Source organism: Canis aureus, chromosome 12 (genome assembly GCF_053574225.1).
Source record: "Canis aureus isolate CA01 chromosome 12, VMU_Caureus_v.1.0, whole genome shotgun sequence".
Lineage (NCBI taxonomy): Eukaryota > Metazoa > Chordata > Mammalia > Carnivora > Canidae > Canis > Canis aureus.
In genome coordinates this window covers 26310237-26327119 of record NC_135622.1, presented here as the reverse complement: position 1 = coordinate 26327119, position 16883 = coordinate 26310237, and the positions used below count along the sequence as shown (strand labels likewise).

The window sequence follows — 16883 nt, the reverse complement described above, 5'->3', positions numbered from 1 at the left end:
TGACAGGAGCCTGGGCCCCTGATGGCAGGAAGCCACCATACAAACCCAAGACCCTGCTCCTCACATGCGGCTAACTGGTACACACTAGGAAAGCCAAAAAGCCATCGGCCCAAATTCTCCAAACTACCTCTCAAAGCTTTCAGGACAATTTAGTAATTTCCTGTGAAATACCTAAAGAGCTGATTAGCTCACTGATCTAAAACAACTAAAAGCAACATGGTCTTAAGAATGAGAGGAAATCTAAAATGCATTTCTAACCTGTTCAGAAGGGGAGAAAAGCTCCTGAAATGATTAGTTTTGAACACTGTCAAATAACAGGCTTCCTTTTAAAGAGCCCTTTTCTCTTAGAGGGGTTTGAAACAACATCAAAGCCCTTTACTTGCATGATGGCCCCTGAGACAGTAGCTGAATGCAATTTTCAAGTGGAGTTAAAAAGATCCCTCCTGACTAGAAATTGGCATAAAAATCACACAGCCCACATAGTGTAGAGACCAACAGGAGAGTGTGAAGTTAAAAATTCACCCTTCTAGAAAAGGTAAACAACAGAAGACTTGGGAATGTATTTTAGAACACCAGAGCAAGGAAGCCCACACTTAAGAGACCCCACCTTATTGCTTCTCTGAATTACAAAAGGGTTCAGAGGGATCCCTGGGTGGCGCAGCGGTTTAGTGCCTGCCTTTGGCCTGGGGTGCGATCCTGGAGACCCGGGATCAAATTCCACGTCAGGCTCCTGGTGCATGGAGCCTGCTTCTCCCTCTGCCTGTGTCTCTGCCTCTCTCTCTCTCTCTCTCTCTCTGTGTGTGACTATCATAAAAAAAAAAAAAAAAAAAAAAAGGGTTCAGAGCACTGACATTTTATAACAAAAACATCTCCTTGCTGGTTTTTCATTGTATTTCTCACTCTCACATTATCTTGGCCCTTACTGAGACCATACCTGTCTTGTTCACAATGCTATACAGACCCTCTAATACTCAACATTCACTTTACTTACTTACTGTACTAGCCTCCACTGCTCTAACCCCATCCTCTCCCGTTACCTCTCATCCTACTATAGCCAGAGTGGGACTTAAAAATACGCAACTTACTACACATTTCCCTTCTGCTCCCTCTCATCTGTCTTCTGGGAGTTAGCTCACTAGTGGGAACTAATCTCACTAGAAGGGCCTTGGTGCTTGGTGCTCTACTTTTCTCTACCTATGAGCAGTCCCTAAACTCCAGGAGGCTGAGTACCCTGTTTTCTCTCAGCACCTGGCACTTCAAAAAATCCCATGTTGAATGATTGAAGGTGCCATACCACTATATGTTAAATGTATTCTGCGTTTAACATACACACCTGTTTGAGTTATTAGACTAAAGAATTCTATTGCACAAGCCTGATGATGCACTTTGACTTTCCCAAGAAAAGTTAAATTTTTTCTCTGACACACAGGAGTTCTTGCTTAGACAATACTTAATGTTTAGGTATATTACATTTGTTAGCATGGAAGACTCATTGGAGTGTAAGAAGCACCCCACTACAAGGAAAAGTTTTTTTTTGAAAGCTGTTTTTTGTTTTTTTTTTTTTAAGAATGAATAAAGGACCCCTAGGGGGCTCAGTGGTTGAGCGTCTACCTTTGGCTCAGGGCCTCGTGATCCTGGAGTCCCCGGATCAACTCCCACATCAGGCTCTCTGCATGGAGCCTACCTCTCCCTCTGCCTATGTCTCTGCCTCTCTTTCTGTATCTCTCATGAATAAATAAAATCCCCCCCCCCGCCCTTTTTTAAAGAATGAATAAAATACTTTCTATCATGTTCTATTGACAGGGATTTCAAAGTAGCTTTGTGGATGGATCATTCTACCATTCATTATCCCTTAATGCAAGGTTTTTAAAACTCTGGATTTTGACCTATTGGCAGGTCATAAAATTAAGAGTCTTAAGAATGGGATGCCTGAGTGGCTCAGTGGTTGAGTGTCTGCCTTTGGCTCAGGGTGTGATCCCAGAGTCAAGGGATTGGGCCCCACATCAGGCTCCCTGCATCCCTGCTTCTCTGCCTGTCTCTGCCTCTTTCATGAATAAATAAATATTAAAAGTCTTAACATTAACAAATTGAAAATATCAGTGTTATCATACATCAGAAGCATTAGTTTTGTAAAACTTGTTTCAGAACTATACACTTGAGATGTATATAGGGTTATGAGATTTTCTTACTGGGTGCCAGAAAAAGTCAAGTGGGTCCTCTGTGAACTGACATTTCTATTTGCTAGGATACTATATCACCAAGCATCTCTATCAACCTACTGTTCAGTCTAAAGGTACATTTTCAGTTTTTATCTTGCCATTACAAAATTCCTTTATTTTACATCTCTAGTGGTCATCCTTGCCCATTTTGGTGGGAAGGGGATGGGAAATGTATTTTGCCATGCTAAAAACACAACACTCCCTTCAATTGCCTGGATGCTTAAAGAAATACACTGGTTTTTAAAATCACTGTACTAAAACAAAGTTCAAGGGCACTAAATTTAACTTTACTTGGCAACTTAGAACTTAGTAATCAAGAAAAGGGTAAATTTTGGGACGCCCAGGTGGCTCAGCAGTTGAATGCCTGCCTTCGGCCCAGGACGTGATCCTAGAGTCTCGGGATTGAGTCCCACATCAGGCTCTCTGCATGATGAGAGAAGCCTGCTTCTCTCTGTGTCTCTCATGAATAAATAAAATCTAAAAAAAAAAAAAGGTAAATTTTGTTCAGTAGATGTGATCCTTACCTGTCCATTGAGGAGGGAGGATACTTCACAAAATAAGGAGCATCCAATAGGCCACTTGTAAAGGAAGCCAGTCTTCTCACAAGCGTGCAGCCAATCTGGGATTCTGCATCTCTCACAAGCTCTCAGGTGATGCTCATGCTGCCAGAGATCACACTTTGAGTCTGAGAGAGCTCCAAATGCTGCAGGGATAGATGGTGGGATCTTTGGCCAGGCCTGCCAGGCCTCACCTATACCACCTGAGCCACTGACTCCAAATCCAACTGAGTGGGACCCACACTTGTTCCCAAGTAGGAAACATTACCCTGTTTTTCTCCGTAGCAATTTGGACTGTACATGTGCCACCCCACCAGCAGCCCGAGGAGAGCTGCTTCAGGGCTCCTCTTCCCAGTGATATGCTACCACTCCAGTCATAGGGCTCCCTGCCATCCACAGGATGCAGCATGCACAGGGTGCAGGAGCTGGCAAACACTAATGCAATTCCCTCCTAGAAACTGGGGATGGTACCCAGCCACCTCTTACACTGCTGATGGTGCAGAAACAGGATGGGATGGAGACAAAGATATTCTCTTAAATTCTTTACATGCAGATCCTTAGCAAATGCAGGCAGCAATGTTCTCTTCTTACAACTGACACCTCCATACTCCCTCCCTTATACCTCTGTCACCTGTCACATTTATACAGACTGGTTCCACAAAACACTTTTTAAATGTGCATTTCTTTAATTTTTAAAAATATACACAGGAGAAGCCATGTGTTTTACATAGGAATACACACATTAACAAAGCATTTGTTATAGTTTTCCAAAACTCTTATATCAGTCTGAAATTTATAAATTAAGTATATCAGAACTTTTTAAGTCAAAATGAAATCCCTGAAACTACTGGATATGGTGGACTTTTTCCAAAATCAAATGAACAGAGAGTATGAATATGGTTTGTGTTAAATAAGGTTTATTGTTAGCTTTATTGCCTATAGTCTATAAGATGCAACTTTATTGTGCCTTTGCAAACAGGATACATTTCTTAAAAAACTGATCAAAATTTTCCATACATATAGCTCTATATGATAGATTACAGTGCAACACTATTCTTGTTACATAATTATAGAAATACTATAGAACCCAAGAGCACAGCGTAAGCAAAAGAAATACAATCCTGAGCCATCTGAACAGATGATTTGATGAATCCTTTTAGTGTAAGTTAAGAAAACATGGAGGAGATTAAAAAAAAAATACATGCACGCTGCAGTCGTGAGCAAAATACATTAAATGCCTGTTCCTTGTTAGACACAGGTGGGGGGAACGGTGAGTCTCAGACACATGCACACTCACTCACACTCCCATTTTCTTCTCCTGCTTCCCTCCCATCCCCAATACATTCACTCCCACCCCTCCCCAAAAGAAAAGATCAGGCACTAAATCCTAGTGAACCCCACATCTGCCTTGCTGGAGAATGTTAAGTGACTGCTAAAATAAGAGTGTAAATCTTCACCCACAACATGAAACAAAGCATGTGCTGTAAGCCAATTCCAGCTGCTGTTGCCTCTTTGGAAGTAAATGAAGCATATGCTCACTACAGTTTAGCACTGTAGAGTGAAATGTCTAGAAAACAAGTCTTTGTTTTCTCTCCCCATCTCTTGAAGTAAAATCAACAGTGGAAAACTCACTCTAAAACTAATTGCCTCATCTGCTATTAAAATACATTTGTCATTCTATTTTTGGTATCTATTCAATTATAGTTCAATAAGAACAGTTCATGAAGTTTGTACCTGCTTATGGTAAACACTATTGTACCACATAAAACCCACCACAGCTGGACAGGCTTATGGAGCACGAAGCCTTCTATGTATGTGTTCCTTGCTAACATTCCTGCAAGACCACAGCATTCTAGTGTTACCAAGGATAATGTACGTAGAGTTAAGTAATGAAAGGTATTTGGTTTGTGTCTTCACCTTACACATCCTAGTGATGAAATTAACCAAACCATGCCTTCCCTGAAAATAACCTGAGTCTGCTGACTAAGCAAACTGACCAGCTTGACTGTCAGTCCACTAATCAGAAGTTGAGCTGGAAAACCAGAGGGCTAATGTCTACCAGCAGCTTGTCTTGTGCGAATAACCAAGAGAGTTCTTGGTTTCTGCAGTATCTGTTGTCCCAAAGGCTGAACCACTGAGGTGGAAATAACTCACAGCATAAAGAATACTGAACAGACTACATACCTGTGGGACTACCTGGAGAGAAAAAGGATCCTCATTCCCCACATAATTTGGTGTGGGTTTTAGTGTCTCTGTATACATCAGCTGCTACAGAAAAATCAAAAGATTAACTTCGTAACTTTCTTATTTTCAATTAAATGCTCATACACTCACAAAATACTCACACACCCTATGAATATGAGGTGGCTCTTCTCTTTAACATTTTTAAAAGCAAGAGGCACCAATACCCGTTCATTTATGTATTAGAAGTCTCACATAATCACCACCAAAACAACAGAAATGGTATTTGTGATGATCACACGAAGGAGAAAAGAGATTGAAAGACAAACTTAGCCACTGTACTTCAGATTGTACTTGAAAGCACAGAAAGCACAGGCGCTCTGGCTAGATCAGAATCTAAGGTTCTAATAAGGTTTAATTGGTTTAGCTTAGTCCCATGGCCTTTGTCCATGACTGATAAATGGAATGGTTCCTATGGAAATTGAGGAAACCACTCTACAAATCTGTTTTCAATGTATATTATTATACTGAGTCTATTAAAAAAAAAAAAAACCCTTGGCTCTATCATGACCTCTTGCAAATGGAGGCAGAGAGTGACAAAGTGCATCTTCCTGCACTGCTGACATACACAGCCTCGGCGATACGGTCCTGACACCACGCTTAAGGGATTTCTAGAGTAAAAAGGACAATATGCTGTACTTCAGCATCTTTGGTTAAGGTCTGGCCTTTTCAAATCCACCTCTCCTTCACATTTAGTCACCAATGTTTTAAATCCATGCATTTAGTTAAAGGTCACAAGATAATTTTCATGTTAAATTGTCAAATCTAGAGTTTCAAATTTCTGGCCCTACTGTGCACAGCAGGACTATAAGGACCCTACATAGGAAACTGTAAAATAAAATGCTTCAGTTAAATGCATGCTTTTTTAAAAGTTTCATGAGCTGCAAAGAAAACTGTCAACAGGATTCCCAACCTCGGGAGAGGGGCAAGGCGGAGCAGCTCTGGCTCTTGTCCTTAAAGATGGGCTGAGCTGGCTATGTGAAGCATCTTGCCCCCCAAATATTTACTGCCAGCCTCTATGTTACAGAAGTCTTTGTGAAACCTCAATGTTTTTTAAGTGGAAATATGAGAAGAAGTTGTGAGTAAAGCTAAATGTGGCCTAGTGAGAAAAAAAATAGTAAGAAAAAAATACTCTGGATTAGAACTCAAAGAAAAATATAGGTCATAAACCAGGTTTATATCCTCAGCCAAAGGTGCCTGGATTCTCTACCTTCTGTTACGGAGTCCAAGGAGCTTCCCCCTGCTCTCTGCCTTCACTGCCTTGGTGGAGAGAAGGAAACTTTAGGGAGGGTTCCACCAGGGAAGCAGAACACAGGACTAATGTCCCGGTGAGGCCAAGACATGGGTCGGACAAAGCCAGCATCCTGAGCAGGCTGATGGCCATTCCTGGTTAACCTACGCAGCACACAATAGCACTCAGAGAAAGCCCGACCACACAGCAATCAAGCAGGGCTTTCCTGGAGACAAATCCCAGCTCTCCCAGATAAACATTTCAGGACAAACTATCTGGGCTGGTATACTACTGCACATGCTGACACTTTCCAGGGAACTCAGCACCACACCTATTTTCTCCCTCCCCACAAAAGAAACCAATCTGAGACTTAAAATGCAAAGTGTCACGGTCCTCTTTCCTTCTGTTATTTTCTTCTTTCTCTGTTTTCTCATCAAAGTTTTCCTATAGTAATGTTCAGTTCCATGTCAGATGAAATAAAGTTGCAAATATTTGGTGATTTCCATATAACATTCTTCTCATAATGAAGTGACTTAATGGATTTAAGTCAGAAGTATGTCCACAGAAGTCCTTTCCATGTAGTTCGTTCATCATACAGAGAAAGACTCTTACACATGGCTATTTCTGGACAGTGCATTAAATGGAGATACCTCACAAGAGAAAAGATCATTATCTGTATCCATTAGAGTAATATACAGATTCACAGTCAATGAGATGATATACTTTGCAGAAGAGAGGCATTGAACAGTATACTATTCAAATACAAAAACAGCAATAAACATATTCTGCACTACAGAAAATATGCTAACTTCTAACTTGAAGGATTTAAAGTAACAAATCTGGTAACTGCATTTTAGGACTGGAACATGCTTCTTCCCTTCCAGATACACAATGTTTGATGCTGGTGCACATATATACACACACACACACAAAACACTGTGTCTGCGATGATATATAAATGAAACAGCCAAGTCCTGAAGGCAAATTTCAGAGAATAGGGCTACCAAGACCAAGAGAGCAATATTAACTTAAGAACACCTCTAACTTTAGAATTTCATTTTATTGAACACACTTTTAAAACAAGCACCTCTTGGCAATAAAAGCAAAGGAACAATAGTACTCCTTCCACTCTGTTCTAGTGGAGGACTTCTCACACCAACCTGCTAAATTCATGATGGAATTTGAAACAGGCAGCCCGCTGGGGCTACAAGCAGAGCTCAAATGCAGGTCTGCTGACTTCTCGGTGAGAGCTGGAGCAGAGGAAAACATCAAAAAGCAAATTGGGAATCTATCACAGCTTTCTTCCTTAAGCAAAAAAAATGCAAATTAGTTTTATAACCACAATTCAGTTTTTCAAACTTTTTCTCAAGAATTTTCATTTAATTATGTATACATAACAGGAAGTAAAACTTTTTCACAAACATTCTCAAACCTTACAATTATCAAGAAATGACAAAAGTAAAAGCAGGAGAAATATTAAACACATGGCAGGGAGGTTGATTTCTGTTTCTGCTCTTAAAAAGTAAAAAAATCACCATATAATTAAGTACAAAAACCTGCATTGAATGACAACTGCTGGTGTATTTACTTGATCAAAAATGAAGACCAAGAATATAATAAAGCCCTATGATAATATTCATCTGGAGCACTCCCCTCAGTGTATACACTAAAATGTTGGCAAAGTTTCTGGAGCATTAGCTTATATAAACACGGGAGTCCTCAGTTAGCTGCATTAAATGGAACGTTCTCTTCTGAAATGCGCCACAATTCAGTTTCACTTACAAATTCCAAATTAAAGTTATTTCTTCAGAAAAATATCTGTTTGGCATCTCCTGGACTTTGTTCCATTGGACAATATGGACATTTTAATCTGAAGACAAGAAAGAAAACACTGAGTCAAGGAACAGGATCAGTACTGAGCATTCAATTTTCATCTACAGAATGCCTTTAACAGTTACACACACACACACACACACACACACACACACACACACACACACCTGTATTTTGTTTTAAGCGTTAACTATGTTTTCCCTTAATATAACAGCCAAGCTCTAAAGGGTCACAAATAAATACCAATCAAGCCAGACACAAAACTGAAGGCTCTTCTTTAGTGGAAATTAGTGAAAACTGTTTTTGTAAACAAAACAAAGACAATGGTTTTGAAAACTACTCTTGTGGTTTTAAAAGTAAATCCAGTTCTACAAAGTTTGGATTTTTCCTGTCTTTAAACAAGTTTTAACTGTTTGGTCACACAATCCATTCAAGTGCAGCAAATGTGACACCAACTGTTGAGCCTACCAGGCATGGAGCCTACCAAGAATGGCGCACAGAACTTGTATGGTCTAGTCACCATCGATCTGCACCACCAGGGTTGTTGAATGGTCTGGGAAGAGCACAACAGCTTCATTACATGCAAGGGCCTTCTTTTAAAAGAAAGACTTTACCATAATGGGTGTGAAATGAACTCCAATGAAAGATGCATTTAACTCCGTAAGCTAGAAATAGGCTTTAGACTTTTTTGCTTTTTTTAGTAAGTTGGGTCCATTATGGGTATAAAACTTATAAATGTATATACTCTTTGAATTAGCGATTCCAATTTTACAATTTATGTATCACATGTACATAATTCACTTGTACAAAACAACAAAATTTAAATGTTCATTGATAAGGAATTGGCTAAATAAATTCTCATATTTCCAGATGGTAGGACACTCTGCAGGTTTAAAAAAGAATGAGGGCTCTTTCTTTAGCATATAAAAGACCTCCAAGATATATCAATAAGTAAAATAAGCGAAGTTTAGAAGCATATATAGTATGTTATGACTCGTGTAAAGGCAGGGGGGAGCAACAACAATGTACTGCCTACCCAAAAAGTTAAGATTAAAATCTAATCACTAAATTTATGAATAAAAAGACTGACCAAAAAAACAAACAAAAATTCAGAGATCACCCCTCCCACTAAGTTCCAAAAGAAAATATCTTTGCCAACATTTAAAAAGTCAGACACTTACTTGCTACCATTAAACATTTTATTCAGGGCATCTCTTGATATAATATGACCACAGACCAATTTCATGGGTGGATTGTTATCTGTTGTTTGCTGACGCAGAATGGGACAGGCAAATATAGAGTGATACCAGCACTTTTTACCAAGGTCCACTTCAATCTTAAAAAGAGTAAAAAGGCTCAAGTTGTATTTCAGAAAACCATCTACATATTAATAAACATCAGGCAGCCAAAACATCACCAGTGTACTCATCTGAACTTGACTTTTTACAACATTCTTACCTCAAAGATGGGTAGTCTTAAGGATCCAAGTGTTACTTTATAATTCTAATTAACCTTCAAAATTACTTATAACACTACTTTTCAAACCAACATCTGATGTCTGAGGAGTCAAAGGGAAGGCAATGCTCTAGAAATCAAATGCTCTTGAAAATTTGTCAGAATATACCCTAAGAGCAAAACCCACCAGAAACTCTGTTTTGTGGCACATTTAGGTAGGTGATAAAATTTTGTGCAAGCTTCAGATCTACATTTCCCATGTTCTGTGTGTAATGGTCCAGAGAAACCACCTGAATCAAGAACCTGAAGCTCAAATTCAACAAGACCTTTCACAATTTGTACATCAGAGCCCATGGCAGGTGTACTGATTATTTCTCTTCACAGCAAACAAAAAAACAAAAGCTATGAAATCACCTAGCACAGCGGCTGGCAAATGACAGTGGCTCCACAAATCTCAGTTCTTTGTTTTCTTTCCTTCTAAAATCATTATCAATATAAATTCTACTGTCCAAACTCAAGAAAGCTGACAACTTATTCTGTGTTAACAGAATAATCCTGAGAAAAAAAGCCAGATCACATCCCATTGCTTTACTACCCTGACACACTGGGTAAATTGATTTCAGAATGCTCTGTGCTGGTGCACAAATGTCAGGAGATGTTCGTAACATAGCTGGGAAGCTGCCAGATTCTCACAGGCACCTGCCTCAGCAAAGCAAGTGATGGCTCAAGTCCTTTTCACTTGTTCAAATGAGCAGCAATCAAGTAGGGGTGCTGCCTGTATCTTGACCACACTCAGGACTGGGAATGCACCTGTGTCTTTAATCAAAACAGATCTCTGAGGAGTAGCTGAGGCAACCAACTGACAGAGTTAACCAGCTGGAAGGTAACTGCAGATAAACCTGTGCCCAGGTGTGGCAGAAAAGCAGCCAAAACCAAATGCATACTTAGCCTTTTAGGATCTATGACACAACCTTGACAGGAATAATAATTCTAGTCAAAGTTTAGTGCCTACTGTCAGAGGTCTGGTGGAAACTCACATATAATGACCTTTGTCACTCCATGTCATGACTACTATGGCAGCAAAACTGGAGAGTACCTACTATGTATCCCATATTATTCTAAGCACATCAATGTTATCTGTAGCCTTTAAGAGTCCAATAAAGAGAAGGATGGTTCCCATTTTAGAGATGGACAAACTGCTGCTTAGAGAAGTAACAGAGTGGGCAAGTGACTGGAGCTGCTGCTTCGTCATGGTCTGTTCCATGAGAGCAGTGGCACACAAGCATTGGAGGGCCACTGATGTCTGCAGGTGTCCCAGGGACAGCCTTTATGTCAACAACTATATGCTTATTTTAGTAAGTACAAATTCATAATCTCATAAAGATCATTGCTTAAGACAAAACTAAATTCAACCAACAGACTCACTACTTTTGAATTAAAAAAAATCATAGTGCGAGTGGTTTCATCAACTACAGGGCAGAACATACTGCGTGCAACAGCGTATACCACAGACACACCTGCAACGTCTTCCTTCATGAGCTTTCACTGCTACTCTGTCAAAATTAAAAACCAAAACAAAAAAAAAAGCCCCCCAAACATACTCCAGTGCCTCCAAAATGTACTATATCTTCCCATTTCTATTGTTTAATCACATCTACACATAACATAAAAGAATTCTGGCTGAACAGCTGCAATAATGTTCTCTTGTTAAAAGGCAAAATAGGCATTTCAAACCCTTAACATCCATGTTCTTCTAATGGCAGGAAAAAAATAACCAACAGAAAGTGGATCTCACCGGTAATTCATCTTTCTGATTCCAAACTCCAGTGCACTGCCTCTGTTCAATCACAGCTTTGATATTAATTAAAGCTGGCAATGCCACACAACCTGCTGAGAAACTGGGAGAACAGAAGAGGAAGTGTCAGTGCCAGGCCATGTGTCAGACAGCTTGGTCCTAGGAAATGTCAACTCCTCCAGTCCCCATGTGCAGAGGGCCCAGGTCACTGGACAGGACACAGGGCCCTCTGCTTTAAATTTTACAAAAATTTAAAAGCTTTAAATTTTACAAAACCACCAGATTAACAGATTCTGCTTATTGGTCATTAATGACATTCTGAAACAGTTTCTTGCATGTAGACCAGGATACCCCTGCCCCTGTCCAGGGCAGAAGTGCTCATTTCTTAGATCTGGAAGTGCTGGTAGTCAACTCTCAGCTGAGTCCCTCTTCACAAGTATCCTCACTTGAAGCATGTGACCTGACCAGGGTCATAGATGACTGCTTTGTGTGAGGACACGGAAGCACAGCTCTGTTGCCCCAGTTTGGGGCACATGCCCATCATAGCTCCAGAGCTCCTTAGAGAGGGGCTGAGGTCTTTGATAACATTGCAGTCCAACTTACCCTCTGCCTAATCCTGCGGCTTTCATTTCCCTACAGGGGCTGATCCTAACAAACTTCTTGCACGTCAATCGCCACCACTTCACAATCTGTTCCCCCAGAAAACCTGACCTACAGCCTAGTCGTGCATTATAATTAACTGCATCAGTGTCTCCTATGCTCAGATGGAACACCTTATTTGATGCAGACCGTGCCTTATTCATCTTTGTATCCCATACAATGCCTGGTACAAAGCAGGGATTCAAAAACACTTGAAGGAATTAAATAAATAGGAGAGAGCTAAAGAAGTTATTTTCTTAATTTAGGTCTATAAACTTCTTGGTTTCAGGACACAATTACATGCATAGATATTAAGAATCTCAAAAGGCATTTGTTTTTGTGGGTTATATCTATCACTATTATACTAGAAATTAAAACTGAGAAATTTTTAAAACATCAATTCATTTAAAAAAAGAAATATATTACATGTCATAAAAAAAAACAAACCTCTATATTTTCCAAACCAAAAATAAATTTGTGAGAAGACTGGCACTGCTTTACATTTTTAACAAATCTCTTTAATGCCTCGTTTGATAGAAGACAGATGGATTCTTATATCTTCTTTTGCATTCAATCTGTTGCAGTGTGTTCTTTTGATTGAAGTAAATGAAAAAAAAATCTAGCTTTAAACAGATATATAGTAATTTAATTGGCTTTTCAGATAATTGTGATATTCGTCTTTAATGCCACACCAAAATTCAATGAGGAATAGTGTAAAGGTTAGTTGCAAAGTGGAATCTGAATCCTTATCATTGAATCTTTTTGTACCCTGCTACATTTAAATCCAATTGTCTCATACTGTGAATGAATCTTTAACTCATGCATGATTTTGTAAGACCATAGCGAATTAAGATCTTCTAAGTGTTAACACATTTCAGTATATAGTATCAAAAAAAAAATCAAAAGGGATCCCTGGGTGGCGCAGCGGTTTGGCGCCTGCCTTTGGCCCAGGGCGCGATCCTGGAGACCCAGGATCGAATCCCACATCAGGCTCCCGGTGCATGGAGCCTGCTTCTCCCTCTGCCTGTGTCTCTGCCTCTCTCTCTCTCTCTCTCTCTGTGACTATCATAAATAAATAAAAATTAAAAAAAAAAATCAAAATTCATTAATGTTGTCAATATTATCAGAAAAGTACTGGAAAGCTGTCAGCCCACAGTGGCAGGTATAAGTTTCCTCAAATTTCTATCTCAGCTTAAACTCATGAACTTAAAAGATACAAAAAGATAAAGTTGCTTTCCTTGACATGACAGGCTCACTTCATACATGTGAAAAAATATCTGCCAAAAGCCTAAGTGTAATTAACTGTAGTTTATCTTTTAGTCATTCTTTCAAGTAATAACTGTTTCATGAAAAAAAAAAAACTAGTTTATTGGCTCATGGAACACAACATAGAGTTTTTGAGATAAGCGTGATTTTTTAGCTTGAAACTAAAGTGCTTTTTGAGAACGTCCCACTTTGTCACATAGAATATCAAAAAGATGTGTACTAAAAGGTCAGGATATAATAAAACTAATAATTTTTACTGTGTATTCAAGAACAGCCTTGAGTAAAGCTAGTGTGCCTTAAACTCCAAGAGTATGGCAGAGTACAGTGTGTGAGGGATACAGCGAGTCCTCTGGAGTCTGGGACCTGCCCTGACCTGTGCTAGGGCTCAAGCAGTTTAATCCACTACTATTCCTGCTCTATCTGTGCAAATATCAACACAGTGGAAAAGGCTCTCAGGGACACCCAGAGGTTCACTGATCATACTGCTCTAAAATTGTTTCACTGCAAATTGTGATGATCTCTTGCAATAGCAACTGCACTCTTCTCAGAAAGACAAATGTTCTCTTCAAGTTGAACATCAAGAACTAGACAAGACATTAAGAAAAACTGAAACAGAGCAGTTCATATTTCAATAGCACAACCAATCTCCATACCTGACGCTGAGAGGGGACTCCACCGAGAGCCCCAGGAGGGCACAGGCATCCCGTGTAAAGATGTCACAGATGTCAGCCCACTGGTTTGCATCAAGCAGGTGAACATATGGTGAGTTCTCAATCCCTTGTCTCAGGTACACAAGGCTTCCCATCAAAACCTGAATGTCTAAACAAAAACAGCAGCAGTTTCAAACTGTGAATAATCACACCTGAAATAGAGGCTGACTTGTGGGTAGGAGGCTGAGAAAGACAAAAATTCCCTTAATTGATATAGGCTAAATTATTAACAATGTCTTTTAAAATTCTGGTCCTTAAGCTTGGTTTCTCCCTTCAACCTACTGAATTAGAGAAATGGTATAGAGAGAAAGGGAAAGAAAAGGAAAACACTAAATATGAACTTCAAGTTACTTTATTTTTTTTTTTCTAGAAGTTACTTTATTCTTATACACAGCACAGAATATCTACCATTGTCTAGAGGAGTAAAGATGAGGTCATAAATGAGGTCATCACATATCTCTGACTGTAAAACTGGCCGATATGCCAGTACTGCCACGCTCAGCTCAGTGTCACTGCTGCCATCCTGGAGTACCCTCAGACACTCTGTAGTGGCAGTATTAGCAACATGGGCAGGGGAGGGTGGGAAAGCAAGTGCCTGCCTTGCTCCTTCTCATATTTCTTACATATGGAATCCAAAAATACAATGTCTCTGACTTTTTCATCCAAGAGGCTTCAATGTTTTACTTTTGTTCTAGATCCTGTTAGACCTTTTTCCTACGTGATTATCATATATAATTGTTTCAGTTCATTAGCAAACATGTATTAGATCTCCTTAAGTTAAATTTAAATCCCAGTGGTGGCTATAGGTCTGTTCCAAATATCAAAAACATTCAGGGTGCCCAGGTCGCTCACTAGGTTAAGTGTCAGACTTTTGATTTCAGCTCAAGTCTTAATCTCAGGTCATGAGTTCCAGCCCCACGTTGGGCTCCACACCCAAGTAAACAGAAAAATACCAATACCAGTCTTACTCCAGACTCACCTTTTTGATGATTTAGGGCAAATGGCTGAAAATTTTTAGCATATTGTAATGCCTCTCGCTGATTTGTAGTTCCACCCATTAATAAGCTAATAAAATAAAGTCTGTGTAGTTTAAATTCCAAGGAGCTGTTTTGGGCTATGAGCATTTCTCGGTTTGATACTGCCCATCTAAAGAAAAAGCAGAAAAGATTTAATGTAATTAAGAGTATAGGCAAGGAGTGTCAAAAATTCTTTGAAACCTAGCAAATACAATAAAAGGGCTTGATCTGCCATCTTGTGGAAATCAGTGGTAACATCAATTCCTTGGCCCAGAGACTTTGTAAAGAAAATAACTACACCCAAAGAGACACTTCAGCCAGTGAAAGTAAGAAAAAAATATTAAGTCAGATGACAGTTATACATTTAGTAAGGTTTTACCAACCAAGACAAAAATGACTCTGATGAGTCACATGGTATTTCTGGAACTATACAAGGGCACACTTTAAAGCAGGTGTCGGCCATGACATTCACTCACTAATTGCCCATAACCATTACCCCTTTCCTATTAAACTGGCATGGCATATTTATAAGTGAATCATACGATTCTGAATGGGAACCATCTATTTTTAGACTTTTTGGGGGTGCAAGATTTTGTACTATGCACTTTGAGATTAAAAACAACAACAACAAAAACAACAAACACTTGTGTTTGCCTCAAGGTGCTTTCACTCTAAGCAGGCAGAACTACATATATATGTGCCAAAATGATTTGTATAAACAGTGCTAATGAGGAAAAGAACAATATTCAATTTTGAATGATATATTCAAACAATATATTCAAATATTTGAATATTTGAATTGATATTCAATATCAATATTCAATATCAAATATTGAATATTTGAATATATTCAAACAGTATAGCACAAACAATCCTGAGCTGGGACCACCACTTTAGGTGGGCACTAGAATAAAAATGTACACCAGGCCAGCTGTTAAAATCAACTTTGCAATCAAGTGGTAAGGAAGCATTACTTTATTCCTGTAAACATATCAAGATGTAGAAGCTGTATCATATTCTTCTTTAATTTGATCTTTAGTTGGACAAATAGTCCCCACCTAACCCATTTCACGAAGGACCACCGGTACCTAACTGGGTAGGATATAAACTAGGGAGTAGCTCTACAAACAACAAAAGTAAAATGTTTCAATTAATTCATAATGGATCAGTTGACTGGGATTAGACTTCATAGAACTGTACTTTTACAGGATCCTATCCTAAGGGTTGTACACAAATGAATATCCTAATCAACTCATTGATAGATCCACATTTTAGAGTCCAATCATGAAACTTTTCTGACCAAAAAATCAGTTATTATTAAAAATATTAACCACCTGGACTTTGGTTAGTATTTACTTAAATTTAAATAAGGCTTGACTCCTTGCCTGGCACTAACACACATGCAATCAAGTTGCAACAACAAGTCAGGGATAAATCCCACTGACCCCAACAAGGTACTTTTGGCAGCATTCATCTTTCATGAATGCCCAACACCAACCAACGGTACTAAAAGTACTGTGTTTTCGCCAATCTCTAGTTTGTCAGGCACCTTTCTTGATTTTGAGTTCCAAGGAGTACATTAATTTTTTTTAATTTAATTCCAGAATAGTTAACATAGTGCTATATTAGTATCATGTATATAACATAGTGATTCAACAATCCCATACATCACCTGCTGCTCATCACAAATGCACTCATTAATGCCCATTACCTATTTCACCCAACCCTCCCACCCATCTCCCCTCAGGTCATCATGAATTTTTCTCTACAGTCAAGAGTCTATTTCTTGGTTTGTTTTTTTCCTTTGCTCATGTTTTCTTAAATTCCATGAGTGAAATCACATGGTATTGGTCTTTCTCTGACTTACTTCGCTTAGCATAAGACTCTCTAACTCCATCCATGTCATTGCAAATGGCAAGGC

General features: G+C 39.1%; 1 protein-coding gene across 4 annotated transcripts in view; it reads right to left on the bottom strand.

Annotated features, from left to right (window-relative positions):
• Positions 1–3671: 3671 nt before the first annotated feature.
• RMND5A (required for meiotic nuclear division 5 homolog A) overlaps positions 3672–16883 on the bottom strand; it is a 63451-nt gene continuing 50239 nt past the window's right edge. The window contains exons 5-10 of one of the 4 annotated variants that reach the window (XM_077843188.1): positions 14926–15092; positions 13890–14055; positions 11332–11434; positions 9263–9417; positions 8031–8118; positions 3672–7553 (exon numbers count right to left, since the gene is read on the bottom strand). In XM_077843188.1, the coding sequence (XP_077699314.1) occupies positions 8055–8118; positions 9263–9417; positions 11332–11434; positions 13890–14055; positions 14926–15092 (655 nt within the window). In that variant the 3' untranslated portion in view covers positions 3672–7553; positions 8031–8054. Of the gene's footprint in view, positions 8119–9262; positions 9418–11331; positions 11435–13889; positions 14056–14925; positions 15093–16883 lie in introns of all 4 variants that reach the window. The other 3 variants (XM_077843189.1, XM_077843190.1, XM_077843187.1) reach the window with 3 other exon arrangements.